The sequence below is a fragment of the Chelonoidis abingdonii genome, chromosome 3, assembly GCF_003597395.2.
Source record: "Chelonoidis abingdonii isolate Lonesome George chromosome 3, CheloAbing_2.0, whole genome shotgun sequence".
Lineage (NCBI taxonomy): Eukaryota > Metazoa > Chordata > Testudines > Testudinidae > Chelonoidis > Chelonoidis abingdonii.
Window position 1 is genome coordinate 65,183,207 of NC_133771.1, and position 18,161 is coordinate 65,201,367.

General features: G+C 39.9%; 1 protein-coding gene across 1 annotated transcript in view; it reads left to right on the top strand.

Annotated features, from left to right (window-relative positions):
* BCKDHB (branched chain keto acid dehydrogenase E1 subunit beta) overlaps window positions 1-18,161 on the top strand; it is a 315,214-nt gene that overhangs the window by 61,733 nt on the left and 235,320 nt on the right. Inside the window, exons 4-6 of the mRNA XM_075063818.1 lie at window positions 4,964-5,097; window positions 5,862-6,017; window positions 12,689-12,797. Of these exons, the coding sequence (XP_074919919.1) occupies window positions 4,964-5,097; window positions 5,862-6,017; window positions 12,689-12,797 (399 nt within the window). The remainder of the gene's footprint in view (window positions 1-4,963; window positions 5,098-5,861; window positions 6,018-12,688; window positions 12,798-18,161) is intronic.

Sequence of the window (18,161 nt, forward strand, 5' to 3'; positions counted from 1 at the left end):
CCAAAACAATTTTACATTCAATACCAAACACTTTGTCCAAACCATGGAAACAGCCATGGGCACTAGGATGGGTCCCCAGTATGCCAACCTCTTCATGGGCCACATTGAAGAAGAATTTCTGGATGAATGCGCCACAAAATCAATGATATACCTGAGATATGCCAATATTTTCATCTTCTGGACAGACAACTTAAAACTTCCTCAGATTTCCACCACAACTTCAGCAAACATCACAATCCATTAAACTCTCCTTGGAACCCTCTCACACCAGCCTCAACTTCTTAGACACCCCAATCAGCTTCAGCAATGAAACTCTGCAGACAAATATATGCAAGAAATCCATGGATCATCACACCTATCTTGATGGGTCCAGTAACCACCCCAGAGACACTAGGAAATCAGTTATTTATGGCTAGGCACTCAGATACCACAGAATATGCTCCAATGAGGAAGTCCAGGATATAGACCTTAACACACTTAAAACCACCTTCACCAAACAAGGACACTGTACCTAGGAAATAGATTGAGTGGCCATTCCATGATGCAAATACCCCAAGAGAACCTGCTTTAATACAGAAATAAACGCCTCTCTGACCACACATCCCTAGATGTTTCCTACCATCCCATGCTGGAACACTTAAGGCATATCCTCAAACAACTAGAACCCATACTTGATGGGGACCCCATCCTGAAAGAAATCTTTTCTGAAACCCACTTCTGGCCCTCAAACAACCCCCCAGCCTCTCCAAGTTCATGATCAGAAGCAAGTTCCCCACAGACAAGAACCCACCTTCTCAGAGTGATACCAGACCCTGCCAACACCTCTCCCCCAAGCTGACTTTTCTGGCCTTTTCCTTTCCCCTCTGTGACTGGAGGCGTATTAACAGGCCACTTCACCTTGAATGGCCCCTTGAAATATGTCAACTGCTTACGCTAAAGAATCTGATCTACCTCTTATTTAGCTGTGAGTAAGTTTCCCAGACCTGAAGAAGAGCTCTGTGTAAACTTAGAAGCTTGTCTCACCAACAGAGGTTGGCTGAATAAAAGATATTACCTTACCCACCTTGTCTCTCTCCCATCTGATGGCAGTTACCTATGTTAAAGGACTAGTGTGTCTTAATCATATTCCTAGTGGGCATAATTCTGTATACATTTCGTCTTTGTTTAACATCAGCAACGTGTTCAGTGCTGTGCTTGATCTTGAGGTATGGTGCCTAATTGACTCCTATTCATTTCAGTGGGAGCTGTGAGTGTTCAGGGGCTCTTAGGATCAAGCTGTAAATAGCAAAAAGTAAGAAAATAATATCAAACTCTAAGTATATATCTTGTTTTTAAATGCTATTTTTGGCAGTGTTTTCCCTACATCTCATTAAAGAAATTAGATGAGTTTAGACCTTTTTTTCCTCTTAGCTGAAATATTGTATAATCTCAGTGCATCAAGACTGAAGGGGGCATAGTGGTAAAGGGAATGATAATATCGTCATCATATCTACCAGCACTTTGCCTTTGGTCTCATGACATAATATTGAATCATTTTGGAAGGCTAAATAAGAAGTGATGATAACTGAGAGGTAGTTATGAGGCATGTCCAGAGATTTGTCTGTAACTCTTCTTGAGCTGGGTCACTAACTTTTTCAGATCCTTGCTGAGAATTGTATCTCACAAAGTAATGATTTCAGTCTTTTTGGTAACAGGAAGATTGATGATTAGCAAATGAACAGCATACTAAAAAGTATGTTTAACTAACTGATTGTGCTTTTATTTACATATTTAGGGGGAAAAATCCAGTAAATATGGACATTTTCTAAGCTTGACACTTCTTTTTTTTTTTTTTTTTTTTTTGACAGATACAGTGGCAAGTTCTGTGGAAGTGCTTCTACGTATATTAAATAGACTTGTCTGCTGAAACTGATGTTCTTGGGATTTGTAATAAATTTGTCTGATATAGTAATTAATAATTGACTATTGAATTATTTATTCTATACTGGCTCTTATACTGTGTTCATCACTGTAGTGTCTGAGTGCCATCCATTGTGCATTAAGCAATACGACTAACATCTGTCATGTATTATTTGTTCTGTCATCTTTTTCCCCAAGGGTTGAAGTGGAGTATCTAGTTTTGGTAGTGGTATTTTTTTTTAATGAACATGTTGGCATGTATTTATTTTAGCGAAGCTAAGGTCAACGAATATGCGTTGCACTTATGGGAGGTGGTGAGGTATGTGATGGTCCTAAGTTTTTTGGTGGAGTTCATGCTGGCCACCGAGAAAGTAGAGCTCATATATGCAATAGAAGTTACTCTTATTATAGAGAGTTCCATTGTGCCAGAGGAGTAGAATTGTCTACCACAGTCTTCATCCTGGAGCTTTAGGTGGTCTTTCAGATATTCCAGGCCTAGACCATGGAACTCTTTGAAGATAAGGATTGAGACTTTGAACTTGATTTGAAATTCTATGGGAAGATAGTGTAGAGAGCGGAGGACAGGTTTGATGTGCTTATGGTAGCCTGTGTTTCTTCAAAGAGCATGGAAGCATTATATACTAGTTGGTATGATCCTTCAGCACTAAGAAAATTCCCAGATATATTATATTCCTGTAGTCTAGCTAAGAGGTGACATAGACTAACAGAGGCCAGGCTATCATCTGCCAGGATGGGATGGAACCATCTGACCCCTCTGAGAGGAGAGAAAGCATTACTTTCATATGCTGTTGTGTCAGTGTGGCATCAGGAGGCATTGAGGAGTGTTCCGAAACTACAGAATGACTTGACTAATTGTGGTTGTGTACCTTCAACCAAAGGGGACTGCTCTGTGACATATTCAAAATGCTTGCCTCTGCCTCCCAGCATCTTCTCTGATTTGCTCGTGTTCAGTTTCAGCCAACTGTTGTTCATCCATGAAATGATCTCATTCAAATACTGGGCCATCTTGGTGGTAGAGGTGTTGTCATATGTGGTGAGGGATAGGTAGAGCTGTATGTCATCTGCATACTGCTGGCACTTGAATCCATGTTATCTGATCAATTCACCTGGTGGTTGCATGTAGATGTTGCAAAGGATAGAGAGAACTGATCTTTGTGGAACCATTAGTGAGTGGTCTAGTGGTGGTGATCACTATTGGTTGGGTGCACCCTCCAGAATGGACTTAAACCTCTTTAGTGCGTTTATCTGTATCCGTGCCACATCTCTCAGATGAGACAGCAGTATGGTCTAGTCAACAGTACTGAATGCTGCAGAGGGGTCTATAGGGTTCAGTGGGATTTCCATTAACAAGAAGAGATCATCCATCAGTGCAATTAAAAGCAGTTCCAACTTCATGTCTTGGCCTGAATGTAGATTTCGGTGGGTCTAGATGAGCTTATATTTGCCCTTTAACTAGCTTCTCTATTAGCTTGCTCAGGAGTGGGAAGTTTGACAGTGGGTAGTAACTGGTTAAAACCAGAGTGTCGAGGATGGGTTTCGTCAGTGTTGGTCAGGCTATTGCATGTTTGAAGGAGGAAGGGAAGATTCTTTCTCTGAATAATGTGTTGGCTGTTTCAGTCAGGAGTGGCACTAGGAAGGGCATGAGTCAGCACCCAATATTGGGCTGAAACTCCTTTACGGTGTCACTTAATTTTTTGAATGAATGTACTAACTCCAGGAATGTAGGGGGATTTTGGTTGGTGTTAGAGGTGTGGCAGACCCATGCTGTTTGAAAAGGCTTCTTATATGTGCATGATCATTTTGGTACAATAGAGGGATAGTTCATCACAGTGCTTGCTGCTCAGTTCTGTTGAAGGCTGAACGCACTCAAGATTGATTAAGTAATTTACTACTTGGAAGGGCTCTTTGAGAAGGGATTTGGCAGCTTCAGTGGAGGCTGATTAGAAGGTTCTCTTGGTGTTTAGCTTTTGAGGAGTTCATTATGTTTCAGCCTGTCTGTATCAGTCTTTGTTTTCCACCTCTGGCACTCAAGTTTCTGCCCCTCTTTCTTGATCTGGAACAGGATGTCAGAAAACCAAGGTGATCTGCATGGGCAGATGGGAGGAACCTTTTGGGGCTTGTGTGTTGATTATGAAACTTATTTCTTAGTTAAAATCTTTAATAAAAACTGTATCTGTAAAATTTGCAAGCCTGCAGAGTAGCAACTGTGGCTAGCTACCCTGTCATGCTCTCTTTTACTAGATTGATCTCTCTTTCTCGATATATAGATATAGATATAGATAATATTTTTTTATGATGGGTATTGAAGAGGGATTTCAAGGAGGAGAGGGTAGTGGCTTTCTACATCAGTTTAGGGAGGTAGTTTTGTTCATGAGGGCAGTTTGCAGGAACATGTAAAGATGATGGTTATGGGAGAAGTGGTCAAGTTTTACATCATTGGGTGGGGGGAATGCAGTAGAGAATGAGGGTGGCCAATTAGGAAGGATCATAGCTGTGAAGTAGCTTGAACTTGATGCAGTGTATTAAAAGCCTATTTCCGCCCAGCATGTCAGTGCACAATACCACCATTTGGTCATTACACCTGTTCTCCACTCAGTGCTTTGAATTTTATATTCTAAGAGTTTGGTTTCTATTAATTGGTCTGCCAGGAATTAGACTATGGTCTCTCCTTTTTGTAGTTTGACCTGTCTCAAAGGCAGCAGTTCAACATGTGAGTGGATGTGCTCATGCAGTTAGAGCATGGGCTTGGAAATTAGTTCTGATTTATGTGCTTAGCTCTTTTACTGTGTGAACTTTGGCAAGTGGCTTTAACTCTTTTCTAGAATGCAGGTAATACTTCCCTTCATTACAGGTGTATTTATGAGGCTTAACTAATGTTTGTAAATGTGTTATAAACCCTTATTATAGCTGTATGCAAGCCATCCACAAAGCCATGTACTTATCAATCTATTAGGTATATTGTAAATTGTATACGTCTGGGGACAAAAGGTGAATAGTTTTCTTTTTACTGTTGAAAGTATTAAAGGAGCTCTTTCTTTTATAGGTAAAGACAGAGTTTTCAATACCCCTTTGTGTGAACAAGGAATTGTTGGATTCGGTATTGGAGTTGCAGTTACTGGAGCTACAGCCATTGCAGAAATTCAGTTTGCAGACTACATTTTTCCAGCATTTGATCAGGTTAGTACCTATCACAGGTTGTTTAGGGAAGTAAAGGGAAACAAATTGCCTGTTGAGGAATGGCTTTTCTGGTGGATTAAAATATAATCAGCTGAACCAAGTTTTATATTATGATTTTTGCAAATACGTCCACAGTGATGAGTATGTTTTATGTTTTTAAGGCTAAGATTAAGCATGGGTATTTTTAGTAAAAGTTGTGGACAAAAATTCACGGCCTGTGACCTGTCTGTAACTTTTACTAAAAATACCCATGACTAAATCTTAGCTGCCCTGGGGCCAGTGCTACTCTGTTCTTCCCGCAACCCCTTGGGGCTGCCGCTACTCAGGGGGGACCAGGCCACCAAGCAGCAGCCAGTGCCGCTGGCTGTGGGGTGGCTCCAGCAGTGGCTGGTGCGGCTGGCTCTGGCGTCAGGCACACTGGCCGCTGCAGTTTGTGGAATTTCACGGAGGTTGCGGGAAGTACTGAAATCCGTGAGTTCCGCAACCTCTGTGACAAACTTGCAGCCTTACTAATGTTTGTATATACTTTAATCAGAAACATACAGGCCCAGGTTAAAAGTTGAACCTAGCTTGCAGGCAGGGCAAGGCATCCAAAGTTTAGACACAGCATGGTCCAGTACAAAAGACATGGTAGTGGAAACAGGAATATTTGGATTGTATTCCCATCTTGTATAGCAGTATAAGTATACCTGGCTCGTGTTAGTGGAATGAATATTACTAATGTGTGTGAAGGATTTTAAAATTATGTTTCTCTTTTTTTTCAGATTGTTAATGAAGCGGCAAAATATCGGTATCGCTCTGGAGATCTTTTTAATTGTGGAAGTCTCACAATAAGAGCACCATGGGGTTGCGTAGGTCATGGTGGGCTGTATCATTCTCAAAGTCCAGAAGCTTTTTTTGCTCATTGTCCAGGAATAAAGGTACAATAATCTTCATGTTTAATCTTTATTTACAATTTAATATATGAGTGAGAGTAAATACTGTCTGTGGAAAGGAGACTAAGCAGAGTTCAGAGACTCTTCTTGGGTGAATTTAATCCTTTGAACCCACCTGTGTGTCTGGGAGCAAGTGAGGAAGGGGACAAGGAAAACAAAGGCAGTTAAGGTTTTTAAGTTTTCTGAATCGTAAACTGAATTAAAATTAGCACATAGGAAAAGCACGCACACAGAGTACCTGATGAACATAGATGTGTATTAATTGAAGACTACATTAAGTTCAATGTTATTGTTGAGAATGCATAGCATTCAGGTAATCGTAACTTGTCCCCAGTAAGCATATGCGGTATCTTGTATTAATGTACCATATCACTCTGAAGGCATACATTTAACATACCAATATCTGCATTATGGCCAGTATATAGTAGATTTGGAAACTCTTATAATTTCCCAGTTTTTATGCATCTGTATGTCCTTAACTACAATAGCTAATTAACATAAGGTTTAGGTTGCAATATTTTTAGAGAAGAAACAGCAAAGTAAATAATTTAAGTCGTGTGTGTTTCCTTTCTCTTCCCTTCCCAAATGTGTGATGTGATATTTACATGTGCGAGGTGGAAGAGAGAGGAAATCTGACTAGGTGTATATTTTCATAAACACTGTAATGTGGGCTAACTCAAATAAACATTGCTGTGCTAAGATATCACCATTTCTAACTCAATTTCTCTCAAGTTAATTTTTACCTATGTGTTCATACCCTTGGGTTACACAGCCTCCAGCCCTTAGCACAGAGGAAGTGTTTCATCACTTGATTAATTGAAAGACTTCTGAAGCAAAAGGAGTGTTTGTATGTCATTTTTTAAAAAAAATCACAGCTGTTCGTTGTTTTCTCTAGTGTACAGAGAGAAAAACATGTTGGGATTATATCTCATGAGCATCAGATTAGGTATAGTATTTCTTGCTGGGAGCTCTTCCCCACGCCTTGTTCCCTTCACCAAAAAAAAATAAAATCTTATTTTTATTAGATACAGCTAGTTCAGGGTGGGAATGCATTTTATTTTTGTATACTGGATTTCATTGTGATATCCCAGAAGTGTCTCAGACGTCAAGAAGTAATGTCTCTGGTCCACATTTGACACAAAAGCTCTTCAAAACAGGAGCATATAGAACTGTCCCTACAGCTGTTTTCATTGGGAGTGTATGAGGAAGAGACTCAGGTTCTTTATGCCCGCTAGATTCTTATTATTTCATGACGGAGACAAGGAACTGAGTATTGATTTTTTGTTTTGTTTTGTTGCTAAAGTGAATGAAGCATTACATATATCGCTGAGAGAAATTTTTCTGTTAGCACAGATCTGGGGAATTAACAGTATCGTTAACACTGAACAAAAGACAAACTGCAATACAAGCATCAGGTTAAGATAGCTATTCCAAAAAGAATGCAGTACCGAAAATGAATACAGTATTTTAACTTCCAGTAGGGAGAACATGGACACCTTAGGAAGTAAGGGGAAGAAAATCAGCAAGTTGTCCAACTCAAGATATGATGTTGCTTCCATCCACGATGGACACTTGAATATTAATTCCCTAAAGCCAGCCCCATCTTCCTCTCAACCTGAAAGCATCTTTCTGTTTTGATGGATCAGTAGTTTAAGCAATCTGGCATTTTCAGTGATATTACTTTTAAACTGGTGCTTTTTGTCATGCAGAAAAACTAATACTGGACTGATTCCTATTATATGGCCATGTGTGTTTTTTTCCCCCCCATTTATCTTTTACCATTATCCATTTATTGAAGCACAAGATAGCCTTCAAAATGTTGAGATTATTCTAAATATTATTGAGAGTCCCTTCTTAAGAATAGCTGATTTGTAGAACAGGGTGCATAGGAATGATAGATTATTTAGGTTGATCTAAAGGAAATGAAATGATATCCCCCCACTTTCCTTTAAAGGAAAAAAAAATAAAGGAAAAGAATTCTTCCAGAATGTAAAAGACATGGTGCCAACTGAAATGGTGCATGTGCAGAAAATAAAAAAATGGCAGCTACCTATAGGTGACTGACTTAATAAAAGATATCTCCTCGCTCGCCTTGTCTATACACTTTTTTTAAAAACCCTTTCCTGAGAATGGCTGTGGAGAAGGAATGGGTGATGTGTGTGTAGTCAACATTATTTCCTTGTATCATCATGCTTTTCCAAAAAAGAGTCATCTCAAGAAAGATTTTAAAGACCTGTGGAAGAGCAAAAAGGCGGTGTCTGAAAATTGTGGTATTATATCTAGTTAACCTATAGATTTTCTTCACATTAGGGCGTGAAACATTTAATACCTTTTGCAAAGCAGAGTAATACTTGCCCACTTACCATGCAAAAGAACACCCTTGAAGTAAATGACCCAGTAGTATATCCTGACTTTCCATAGTGGCTCAAGGTTCTCTGTACAGAACAGAAGTGATCCTGTTTAAACAAAACTGCGAACTGTGGTTCTACTGAGTTCCACGCCTTTTTTTTCCTTTCCATTGTAGACAGAAAATTAACAATGGTACAGTGTAATAATTATAGGGATCCTTGTATTTATTCAGAATATCTACGAGAGTTAAAACAGGACTTCCTAATATAGTTATTATATGTTTTCTTTGTTTTTTTCCCCTGTATGAACTGGCAACCTGCCCTTCTTGAATAGCAGCAAAAACATATGTGGCGTGCCTCCTACTGCATTTTAGAACTGTGTTTACATGGTTACTGCACATTTAAATTGGAAACACTGTACCACCATAAACTTATCAGAACACATTATTTGTGTTAGTTTAAGGGAATTTGCCAGCAGAACATCTGAAAGACAAATTGAATTTATTTTAAATTGCTACTTTTTATATCATTCATTTAAAAACAATCAGATGAAAATTTGCAACAGCTTAATGTTCAGGGTAAACTTGAAAAGCCAATGTGAATTTCAGTCACTTGATCACAGAGATCTTCAAGCTCATTGCAGAGGGGGAGATAATGCTCTTGTTTTCTAGAAAAACTTTTAGAGTGAAAAGTTACCACATTATAATAAATGAAGAACCTTAAGCAGGAGTCAACCCACTCTTCTGAGACCTCCACAACATCTGTTAATGCTTAAAAAATTGCATTGGGTTCAGAGTTAAGACCGAATTTGTATTTTCGAGATGTCAACAGTCTTAAATTGTTACTTGGAGACATTTCACCAGCACTAAATCCATACACATTTTTTAAAAAATTTAAGTTACTGATTAGATGCAAATTATTAAGGTAGAGCTGATAGCACCATCTATAAGCTTGCCCAGTACTCCCCCTATTGGACCCTGTTTCAATTGCTTTGCTTTGTTAAGTTTTAATATATGATCACGTAATTAAAGACTGTGTCTTAGTGCATGTGCACAAGGAGGCTGTATTAAGGTTACACAGGTAGTAATAATTCTTGTATTCTCAAACTTTGGAGTGTTTGATTTTTCTACCTTTATGTTGTTTTCACATATTTTTGTACGTAATTAAGTAACTTTCATAACTTTTCTGCACAACGGGGACTCCAGGTTGTTGTGTTTTTTTTTTTTTTTTTTAGTAAAAGGTGGCAACACTGTTTTCCCCAGTCTTTCCTTGTATCACTAGCAGGGAGAGTATTGAAAACAAAAGAGCAGAGATAGTAGTGTTGTTCATGCCACCAGCATTTGGTGGTTGGAGGAATAGCTGCAGGGGAATCCCTGCTTAAGCCTGTTCAAGAGAGAGTTTTGTTGGCGTTATTTTTAATAACTTATTCAGATTCAGGTGGTATTTGGTGGTTCTGGGTTTGGATAAACTTCAGTGAAATGAAACTTGGTTTTGCATTTCTTATTGTATAACTAGTATTATTGTGTCCATTAAAAACACTTGATTTGAGTAGATCTGAAATTCTGACAGATGACATTTGGATAGGGAAAGAAGTCCTGAATAAACAAACAAAATTTTAAATTCTGAAAAATTGTTAAAGCATTCTTTTCCTTGAATTGTTTTCTTATCTCTGCATATATAGGCATATGCTTCATGTAAGGCATAACATTAGCATGAGATAATACTAGTTAGTATGAGACTCTGACATACCTATTCAGATTCGTATCTGCTAACTGCTATGGGTGCTTAAATACCAAAGTGGTAGGTGCTTTTATATGTATCTATGATAAATAGGTAGGAAAAAAACACATGGTATCTGGCATTCATTTTTTTTTTTTTTTTTTTTGTTAAAGTTGCTCTGTCACATTTGTATTCAGAATCTGAAGCCCTTTGTGAAACTAGGACTCTTGGTACATTTGTTCTGACAGCATATGTTAATGATGCCTTCTGGACAAAGGTCCTTTGAGACATTTTTGTATTGAAATCAGATGTATTTCCTGATACCCACATCTGTACTGGGAAGTGCTTCCTAACCCAAACTCAAATGGTTCCCTAGAGCTTGCCTGAAAGAACAAGTCATCCTGACATTGTGGAAACATAAGTTAATTACCAATATTGAATAATGGATCAATTATCACATGGAAATATTTTAAATTTGTTGTAGTTAAAGTTACTAGATTGTGCAGCTGTGTCTAAATCTGTAGTCTGGATAAACTCTGAGATGCGTGATTCACTGCACTGGACAGAACTTTACTTCCCGATCCAGTGCAAATTAAACGTGTGTCACAGCCTCCATACTTCCAGCTGAAAGAGTCAGCAATCAGAAGTGAATATTAGAATGTTATAATCTTAGTGTAATTTTCTTCCTCTCCCTTCCTTCCTTCTTCATTTCTTTTCCCTTTTCATTTCTTTTTCTGACAGTCTAGATTTGGTTATCAAAGGTTCTTCCATTTCAGCATAGCACTATATTGCTGAAACTGCGTGAGGGCCAGATCTTCAAGGTTAGGTACATGAGTTGCAGAACCGCAGTTGCACTTATCTAATGAAAGCTTCCAGATACCAGAATGAATTTGTGAATCAATTGTCTGCGTATACAGATAGCCTGGTGTGGTAGGTATCTAATTGGTTATGTGCATATACAAATAAATGGCTTGTATGCATGTGAACATTGGGTATGTGCACACCTATGTATAGTAGGGTAACTGCACCTGCCTAATTTAAAAAAACCTAGCCATACATGTTAGTAGACTATCCAGTATTGATATTGGTTTCTATATCATGTTTCTTCAAGTGTGAGAGACAAGGCCTATGTTACATGAAATTTACTCACCTCTTGTTAGTTACCCTTACATGGATGTTCAGAGGAAGGGCTATAAGAATGAGTGGTTTGGAGTCAGAAAGGGGAAGAATGTTTTTAGGATGGTAGAGCTTATAGGATGTGGTTGAACCTCATCCTGGGGGATTTTTCTGTTTACTTCCTGATTGCGTTAACTCTTTGTTTTTGTTTTGAAACACTGTTCTCTGAGGAAAACACCTTGCTGATTGCAAATGTCATTCTTTTATCTTACAGTGAAATAAAGTTTTACTCTAATAAAAGTTGTTGGACTTTAACCATTTCTGGTTCTCCCCTCTCAAGTAAATGATAAGAGAGCTCCCATGATAGCACAAGTGCCAACTGGACAATCCAAACTACCTTATGTGAGCAGAATTCCTCAATGTCTGACCCACTGCAGAGAGGGGAACTGTTCCAGGTCTATTATGAGGGGAAGAAAATACTTTCAAGAACCAAAAAAGCATTTTAAGTATCATAATTTGATTTTACTACCCTGTTAGCACACCTTGATATAATTTTCATCCTGATTGACTACTCATTACTTAAAGCAAAGTAATTGCTCTTATTTGACATTAAGTGAAATCATGTCTGCTAAACAGTGAGATTGTGTAGATTTCATTGATTTGCGTGGTATCACTTTTGAGTATGGTACATATCAACAGTATTAGTAAAGGTTTTAAGTATTGTGCATTAAAGTCTATCTCTAAATATTGAACATACTGTATTTGTGGTATAAATGTTGCAGCCTTATGAGGATTAAGACATTTTTTTAAAAGAGAAAATCTTGTGGCAGATAGGAATTTCCACATTATTTAGAAATGGTCACTATAGTAGCATTTAAGAATAGTTGTAGATTTAGTTGTAGATTACCGTTAAACTTAAAAAGTCTCTTAAATATAGGCCCTGATTCAACAGAACACCCAAGCTTGTGCTTAAATTTTGCCACACTGATGTTGATGAATGGTGGATTTAAGCACGCGTGTGCTTTGCTCAATCAGGCATAAACAAAGTTTTTTTTTTTATTGTTAATAGCAATAGCTGCACTTTTAGAAAAAATGAAACAAGACAGAGTGCAAAACATATATAGCAACAAGTAGCGTTTCCAGCAGCTGGTGATGGTTCGGTAAATGTTCAGACGAAAATCCCGGTTTTGTTGTTTGTACTTTGCTTGCTCCTGATACTCATCATTAGTCTCCTTCATGCTACTTCTATTCAGTTTTTTTACTGGGAAGAGGCAGAAACTTAACACAGTGTAGAAAAGGAAAAACATTCTGAGCTGTTTTTAATCTTTAAACATTGATTTGGTAAAGCCTGACCTTAGCAGATTTTATGCAAGTATTTGTGTAAACTCATGTGCCCTGCTAACCTATTGTCTCTGTATCTAATCCTTAAAAAGCTGAATTATGTTTTTAATCAGTTTTTATAAATTTTTACAGGTTGTTATTCCAAGAAGTCCTCTTCAGGCCAAAGGACTATTACTATCGTGCATAGAAGATAAAAACCCCTGCATATTCTTTGAACCTAAAATACTTTACAGAGCAGCAGGTAAAAATGTTTCTTTATATGTAGTGTGCGCCAATGAAACGTAATTTGTATGTGTGTGTATGTAAGTGTATACTCAATGTAAATTGATGCATTTTATGTTATGGGATCCATCTTTATATTCATTTGTCTTTTTTTGTGTGTTTAATTATTTAGTGTGTGTTTTAGAGAAGCTGCTCAAAAATTGGCCAAGATTTTAAAATGTGGGTGTCAAAATTAGGTACCCAGATCCATTTAAGCACCTGATCCAACTCCCACTGTCTTCAGTATTTGTAAATCGTAAGTAGTGAAGTCCTGATTCCAAAGTCAGTAAAAGTTTTGCATTCATATTGGAATGAAGAATTGAACAGTAAAAAGAAGAAGAGTCAAAAGAGACCAGTGGGAATTACTCTTTATGATTAGAGAAGGAGTCTTGTTCAAAATAATATAATTATGCCTTCCAATACATGTGAGACACAAACAAAAACCAGCTTTGTAACAGAAAGACACTGGACTGAAGAACTGTCCTGGCTAAGTAAAGGCAGTTCGAGTGTACATCATAGCCACCTGCTGATTTTCACGTAGACAGTTTTCAGGTGTGTTTTGAAATATAAATTATGTCCATTTCATTTTTCTCTACCAGAAATTGTCTTTCAGGGGCATTATGTTTTTTTGGTTTGATAATTTCTGAGAACATTTATGTGAGCTAGCATATAATCTACAGTACATTTGTGATAATGTCTGGAGGAGGCCAAGTTTTTGATACTCCTAGGCTTTTACCTTTATTTAATACCATCTTTATGGCTCAGTCTCTACCCTTCCTTAGCTGTTCTTTTGAGCTGTTTTGCTGCTCTTGGGAGCTGGATCAGTTTGCAGAGGAGGAAGAACAGTGGTAGAGGCTAGAAGTTGCTCTTGATGTGGTTCATGGAAAATTATATGAGCTCACTGGTTGGTGTATTTCTCTTTCTGCTCCCTGCTGTGCTGCTGAACTGAGAATCATTGCCAGGCTCTCCTGTGGGGCCACTGCAGCAGAGGGGGATCTAGTGAATTCCAGCAGAGACTAGAGGCACCAGTTCTGTTTGAAAGATGATGTCAGTGCCGCTGAGGGAAGATTTTAAATTGCTACTGCCTCTGTCCTGTGGTCATTCCCCTAATCACAGGGCAGATGTGGCAACCACCTTATTGTCCCTTGTAAATGCATTGATCCCAGCTGCGGGAAAGCGATGGCACAGAATCAATGGATTTATTCTGAGGTTCTGTGGGAGAAAGAAGGATAGTGGCTTCTTAAAGGTACACGGTCTGCTTCTTTATTCTGTTGGACCTTCTTCACACCTGCAGTGGCTCCAGCACAGCCAGGCATTCAGGAACCTGGTCCCGTTCCCCTTAGCAGCACAAGCAGGAAGAGGTAAGAGAGGAACTAAGAGAAGAAGCAATGCCTCAGTGAGAGAGCAGGGCTGGGTCCAGAGATGCATGATCATGTAAGGGTATGTCTACACTTCAGTTGGAAGTGTAATTTTCAGCTTGGGTAGACATACATGTGCTAACTTTGATTTGAGCTAGTGTGCTAAAAATAGCAGTGTAGCTTCAGCAACATGAGTATGGCACAGGCTAGCCAGAAAAGTACTTACTTATGGTCTCGGACGAAATTGTATTCAGATGGCTGCCTGTGTAGCCACAGCTACACTGCTGTTTTTAGTACACTAGCTCAATCAAAGCTGCAGTATGTATGTGTATCCGAGCTGGAAATTACATCTCCAGCCGCAGTGTCTGACTAAGGCTATGTCTACACTAAAGACTTGGACAATACAAGTCACACCGGCGTAGTACTACCAAAGTTGTTACATCGCTTGTGTGTGTGCTTGGCTGCTTGCCTTACCTCTGTTTACTCACCAGGAGTGCTTGTGTTGATGCAGTTTGGTGCACCATGGGTAGGTATCCCAGTGTGCCATGTGCTGCCATCTGTTGCAGTACCTTCTGGAAAGTTTTGTCAATGTGTTGAGGGATAGAAATGACTTGCCCATGGATCCCTGGGTAATAGGGGTCATGGTCCCAACATGCAACATTCTCCATCCCATAATGCTATCAGTATCTCATAATTTTTGACACTCCGCACTTTTAAAAAAAGTCCCACAAACCCATATGGCACTCCTCACTGCCCATCATCTCTGACAAATGCATGGAGCCTACACGGGTCTTTACTATCATCATGAACAGATGTGCTGGAACAGTTTTTATAGTGGGGTTGCTGAGAGCCATTGAACCAAATTGTAAACCCTCTATATAATGGTAACCACTTCAACAGCAGCACTCTTAGGTCCAGCACCTATGCTCATGAACATCGCAAATACAAGTAGAATGATTCTCAGGTATTTCCAGACCTGCAGGAAGAACTCCAACACTGGGGGAGAAGACAATTTCTTTTGCAAAGGGACATACCGAAAACCAATTTGTGGTTGTTAGTGGTGTTCCTGGAGCAGCTGCAGCTGCTTCTGAGCTTTGGAAATGAGCGCTGACTGGTGGGATTGCATTGTAATGCAGGTTTGGGACAACGAGCAGTGGCTGGAGAACTTTCGAATGCAAAAGACCATTTCCCTGGATCTGTGTGCTAAGATTTTTCCAGCCCTCCAGCTCACAGACACCAAAATGAGAACTGCATGGACCGTGGAGAAGGGAGTGGTGATTGCATCTGGAAGCTTGCAGTGCTGGATTGCTACCAGTCAGTGGAAAATCATTTTGTAGTTGTAAAGCCCACAGTGGGGGCCGTTATCATGCATATGTTGTGCCATTATTTATGTCCTGCTACACAGGATTGTGACTCTCAGTGACGAGCAGGACATTCTAGATGGATTTGCAGTAACGGAGTTCTGAACTCTGGGGGGAGGGATAGCTCGGTGGTTTGGGCATTGGCCTGCTAAACCCAGGGTTGTGAGTTCAGTCCTTGAGGGGGCCATTTAGGGAACAGGGGTTTAAAAAAACAAACCTGGGGATTTGTCCTGCTTTGAGCAGGGGGTTGGACTAGATGACCTCCTGAGGTCCCTTCCAATCCTGATATTCTATGATTCTAACTGCAGTGGGGCTAAAGCACACCCATCCCTATTTTGACAGTCACCTACCACAGAGTACGTCAACAGAAAGGGCCACTTTTCTACGATGATTCAAGTGTTGGTGGATCACTGGGGACGCTTCACCAATATCAGTGTTGGCTAGCCAGGGGATGTGCATGGTGCTTGCATCTTTAAGAACAAGGGACTATTCAGAAAGCTTTAAGCAGAGACATTTGCAGATGACACTAAGCTGGGGGGAGAGGTAGATATACTGGAGGGTAGGGATAGGGTCCAGAGTGACCTAGACAAATTGGAGGATTGGGCCAAAAGAAATCTGAGGTTCAACAAGGACAAGTGCAGAGTACTTCACTTAGGATAGAAGAATCCCATGCACCACTAAAGGCTGGGGACTGCCTGGCTAAGCAGAAATTCTGCAGAAAAGGACCTGTGGATGAGAAGCTGGATATGAGTCAGCAGTGTACCCTTGTTGCCAAGAAGGCTAACAGTATATTGGACTGCATTAGTAGAAGCCTTTCCAGCAGATCGAGGGAAGTGATTATTCCCCTCTATTTGTCACTGGTGAGGCCACATCTGGAGAATTTTATGTCCAGTTTTGATCCCCCCCTACAACAGAAAGGATGTAGACAAATTGGAGAGAATCCAGCAGAGGGCAGTGGAAATGATCATGGGGCTGGGGTACATGACTTGCGAGGCAAGGCTAAGGGAGCTGGGCTTGTTTAGTCTGCAGAAGAGAAGAGTGAGGAGGGATTTGATAGCAACTTTCAACTACCTGAAGGGGGGTTCCAAAGAGCTGTTCTCTGTGGTGGCAGATGACAGAACAAGGAGTAATGGTCTCAAGTTGCAGTGGGGGACATCTAGGTTGGATATTAGAAAACACTGTTTCATTAGGAGGGTAGTGAAGCACTGGTTACCTAGGGAGATGGTGGAATCTCCATCCTTAGAGGTTTTTAAGGCCCAGCTTGACAAAGCCCTGGCTTGGATGATTAAGTTGATGTTGATTCTACTTTGAGCAGGGCATTGGACTAGATTACCTCCTGGGGTCTCTTCCAGCCCTAATCTTCTATGAGTCTGATTCTTTCCTGACTGGCAGATTATCATTGGCGGTACACCTCTACCTCAATATAATGCTGTCTTTGGGAGCCAAAAAATCTTACTGCGCTATAGATGAAACCACGTTATATTGACCTTGCTTTGATCCACCAGAGTGCAAAGCCCCACCCCACTGGAGCACTGTTTACCGCGTTATAGCCGAATTCATGTTATATCGGATCGCATTCTATTGAGATAGAAGTGTATTGAAATTTTTACTCGTAAGATTGGGATATTTTTCCCACTCAGATCTGATTATTATAGTTGCTTGTTGTGTCCTGCATAATAGCTATGAGATGTAAGCTGCTGTTGGGGTCGAGGGTAGAGATGGAGCGCAAAGTGGAGCTATGTGGTTGAGGGAGAGTTTGTAAACATAATTTAACGGTCAGCTGCATTAATGTGGTATGCTTGGCTGTACTTGTGACCTGAAGGTTTGTGGGCTGTTAAGAATTGTGTAGTGCTTGGTGTACATTTATACATATAACACTTTTAGTGAACCTATGCCTTTTTGGTTGCTTGTTATACATTTATCATTACATTGTATTTCACTGAAACTATGAACTATGCAGTGTGTGCTGGGTGTTTTTTTGTACTTGTGAATTCTGTGGTGCTGTACACTCACAAGTACTCGGTGCTTTGGGTACTGCTATGCATTCTGCAATGTGTAAGAACAACCGTACTGGTTCAGATCAATGGACCATCTAGCCCACTATCCTGTCTTCTGACAGCGACCAGAGCCAGATGCTTCAGAGGGAATGAACAGAATAGAGCAATTTGCAGTGATCCATCCGTTGTCGTCCAGCCCCATTATCTGGTAGTCAGAGGTTTAGGGGCACCTGGAGCATGAGGTTGCATCCCTGACCGTCATTGTCCGTCAAGAACTTATCTAATTATTTTTGGAACTCAGTTATACTTTTGGTTTTCATAACATCCCATAGCAGTGTGTTCCTGAAGTTGGCTGCATTGTGTGAAGAAGTACTTCCCTTTTGTTTGTTTTTAATTCTGCTGTCGATTAATTTCATCTTGTGACACCTCGTTCTTATGTTTTGTGAAGGAGGAAATAACACTTCCTGTCATGGTATAATTTCCCACTCTGAACCTTAGCATCCAAGAGATGGGGTACCAGCATGAATTCCTCTAAGCTTGATTACCAGCTTAGAACCTGTAGCGCTGCCACCAACCAGGAATTCCAGTGCCTGGTACACTCTGGTCCCCCCAAAACCTTGCCCGGGGA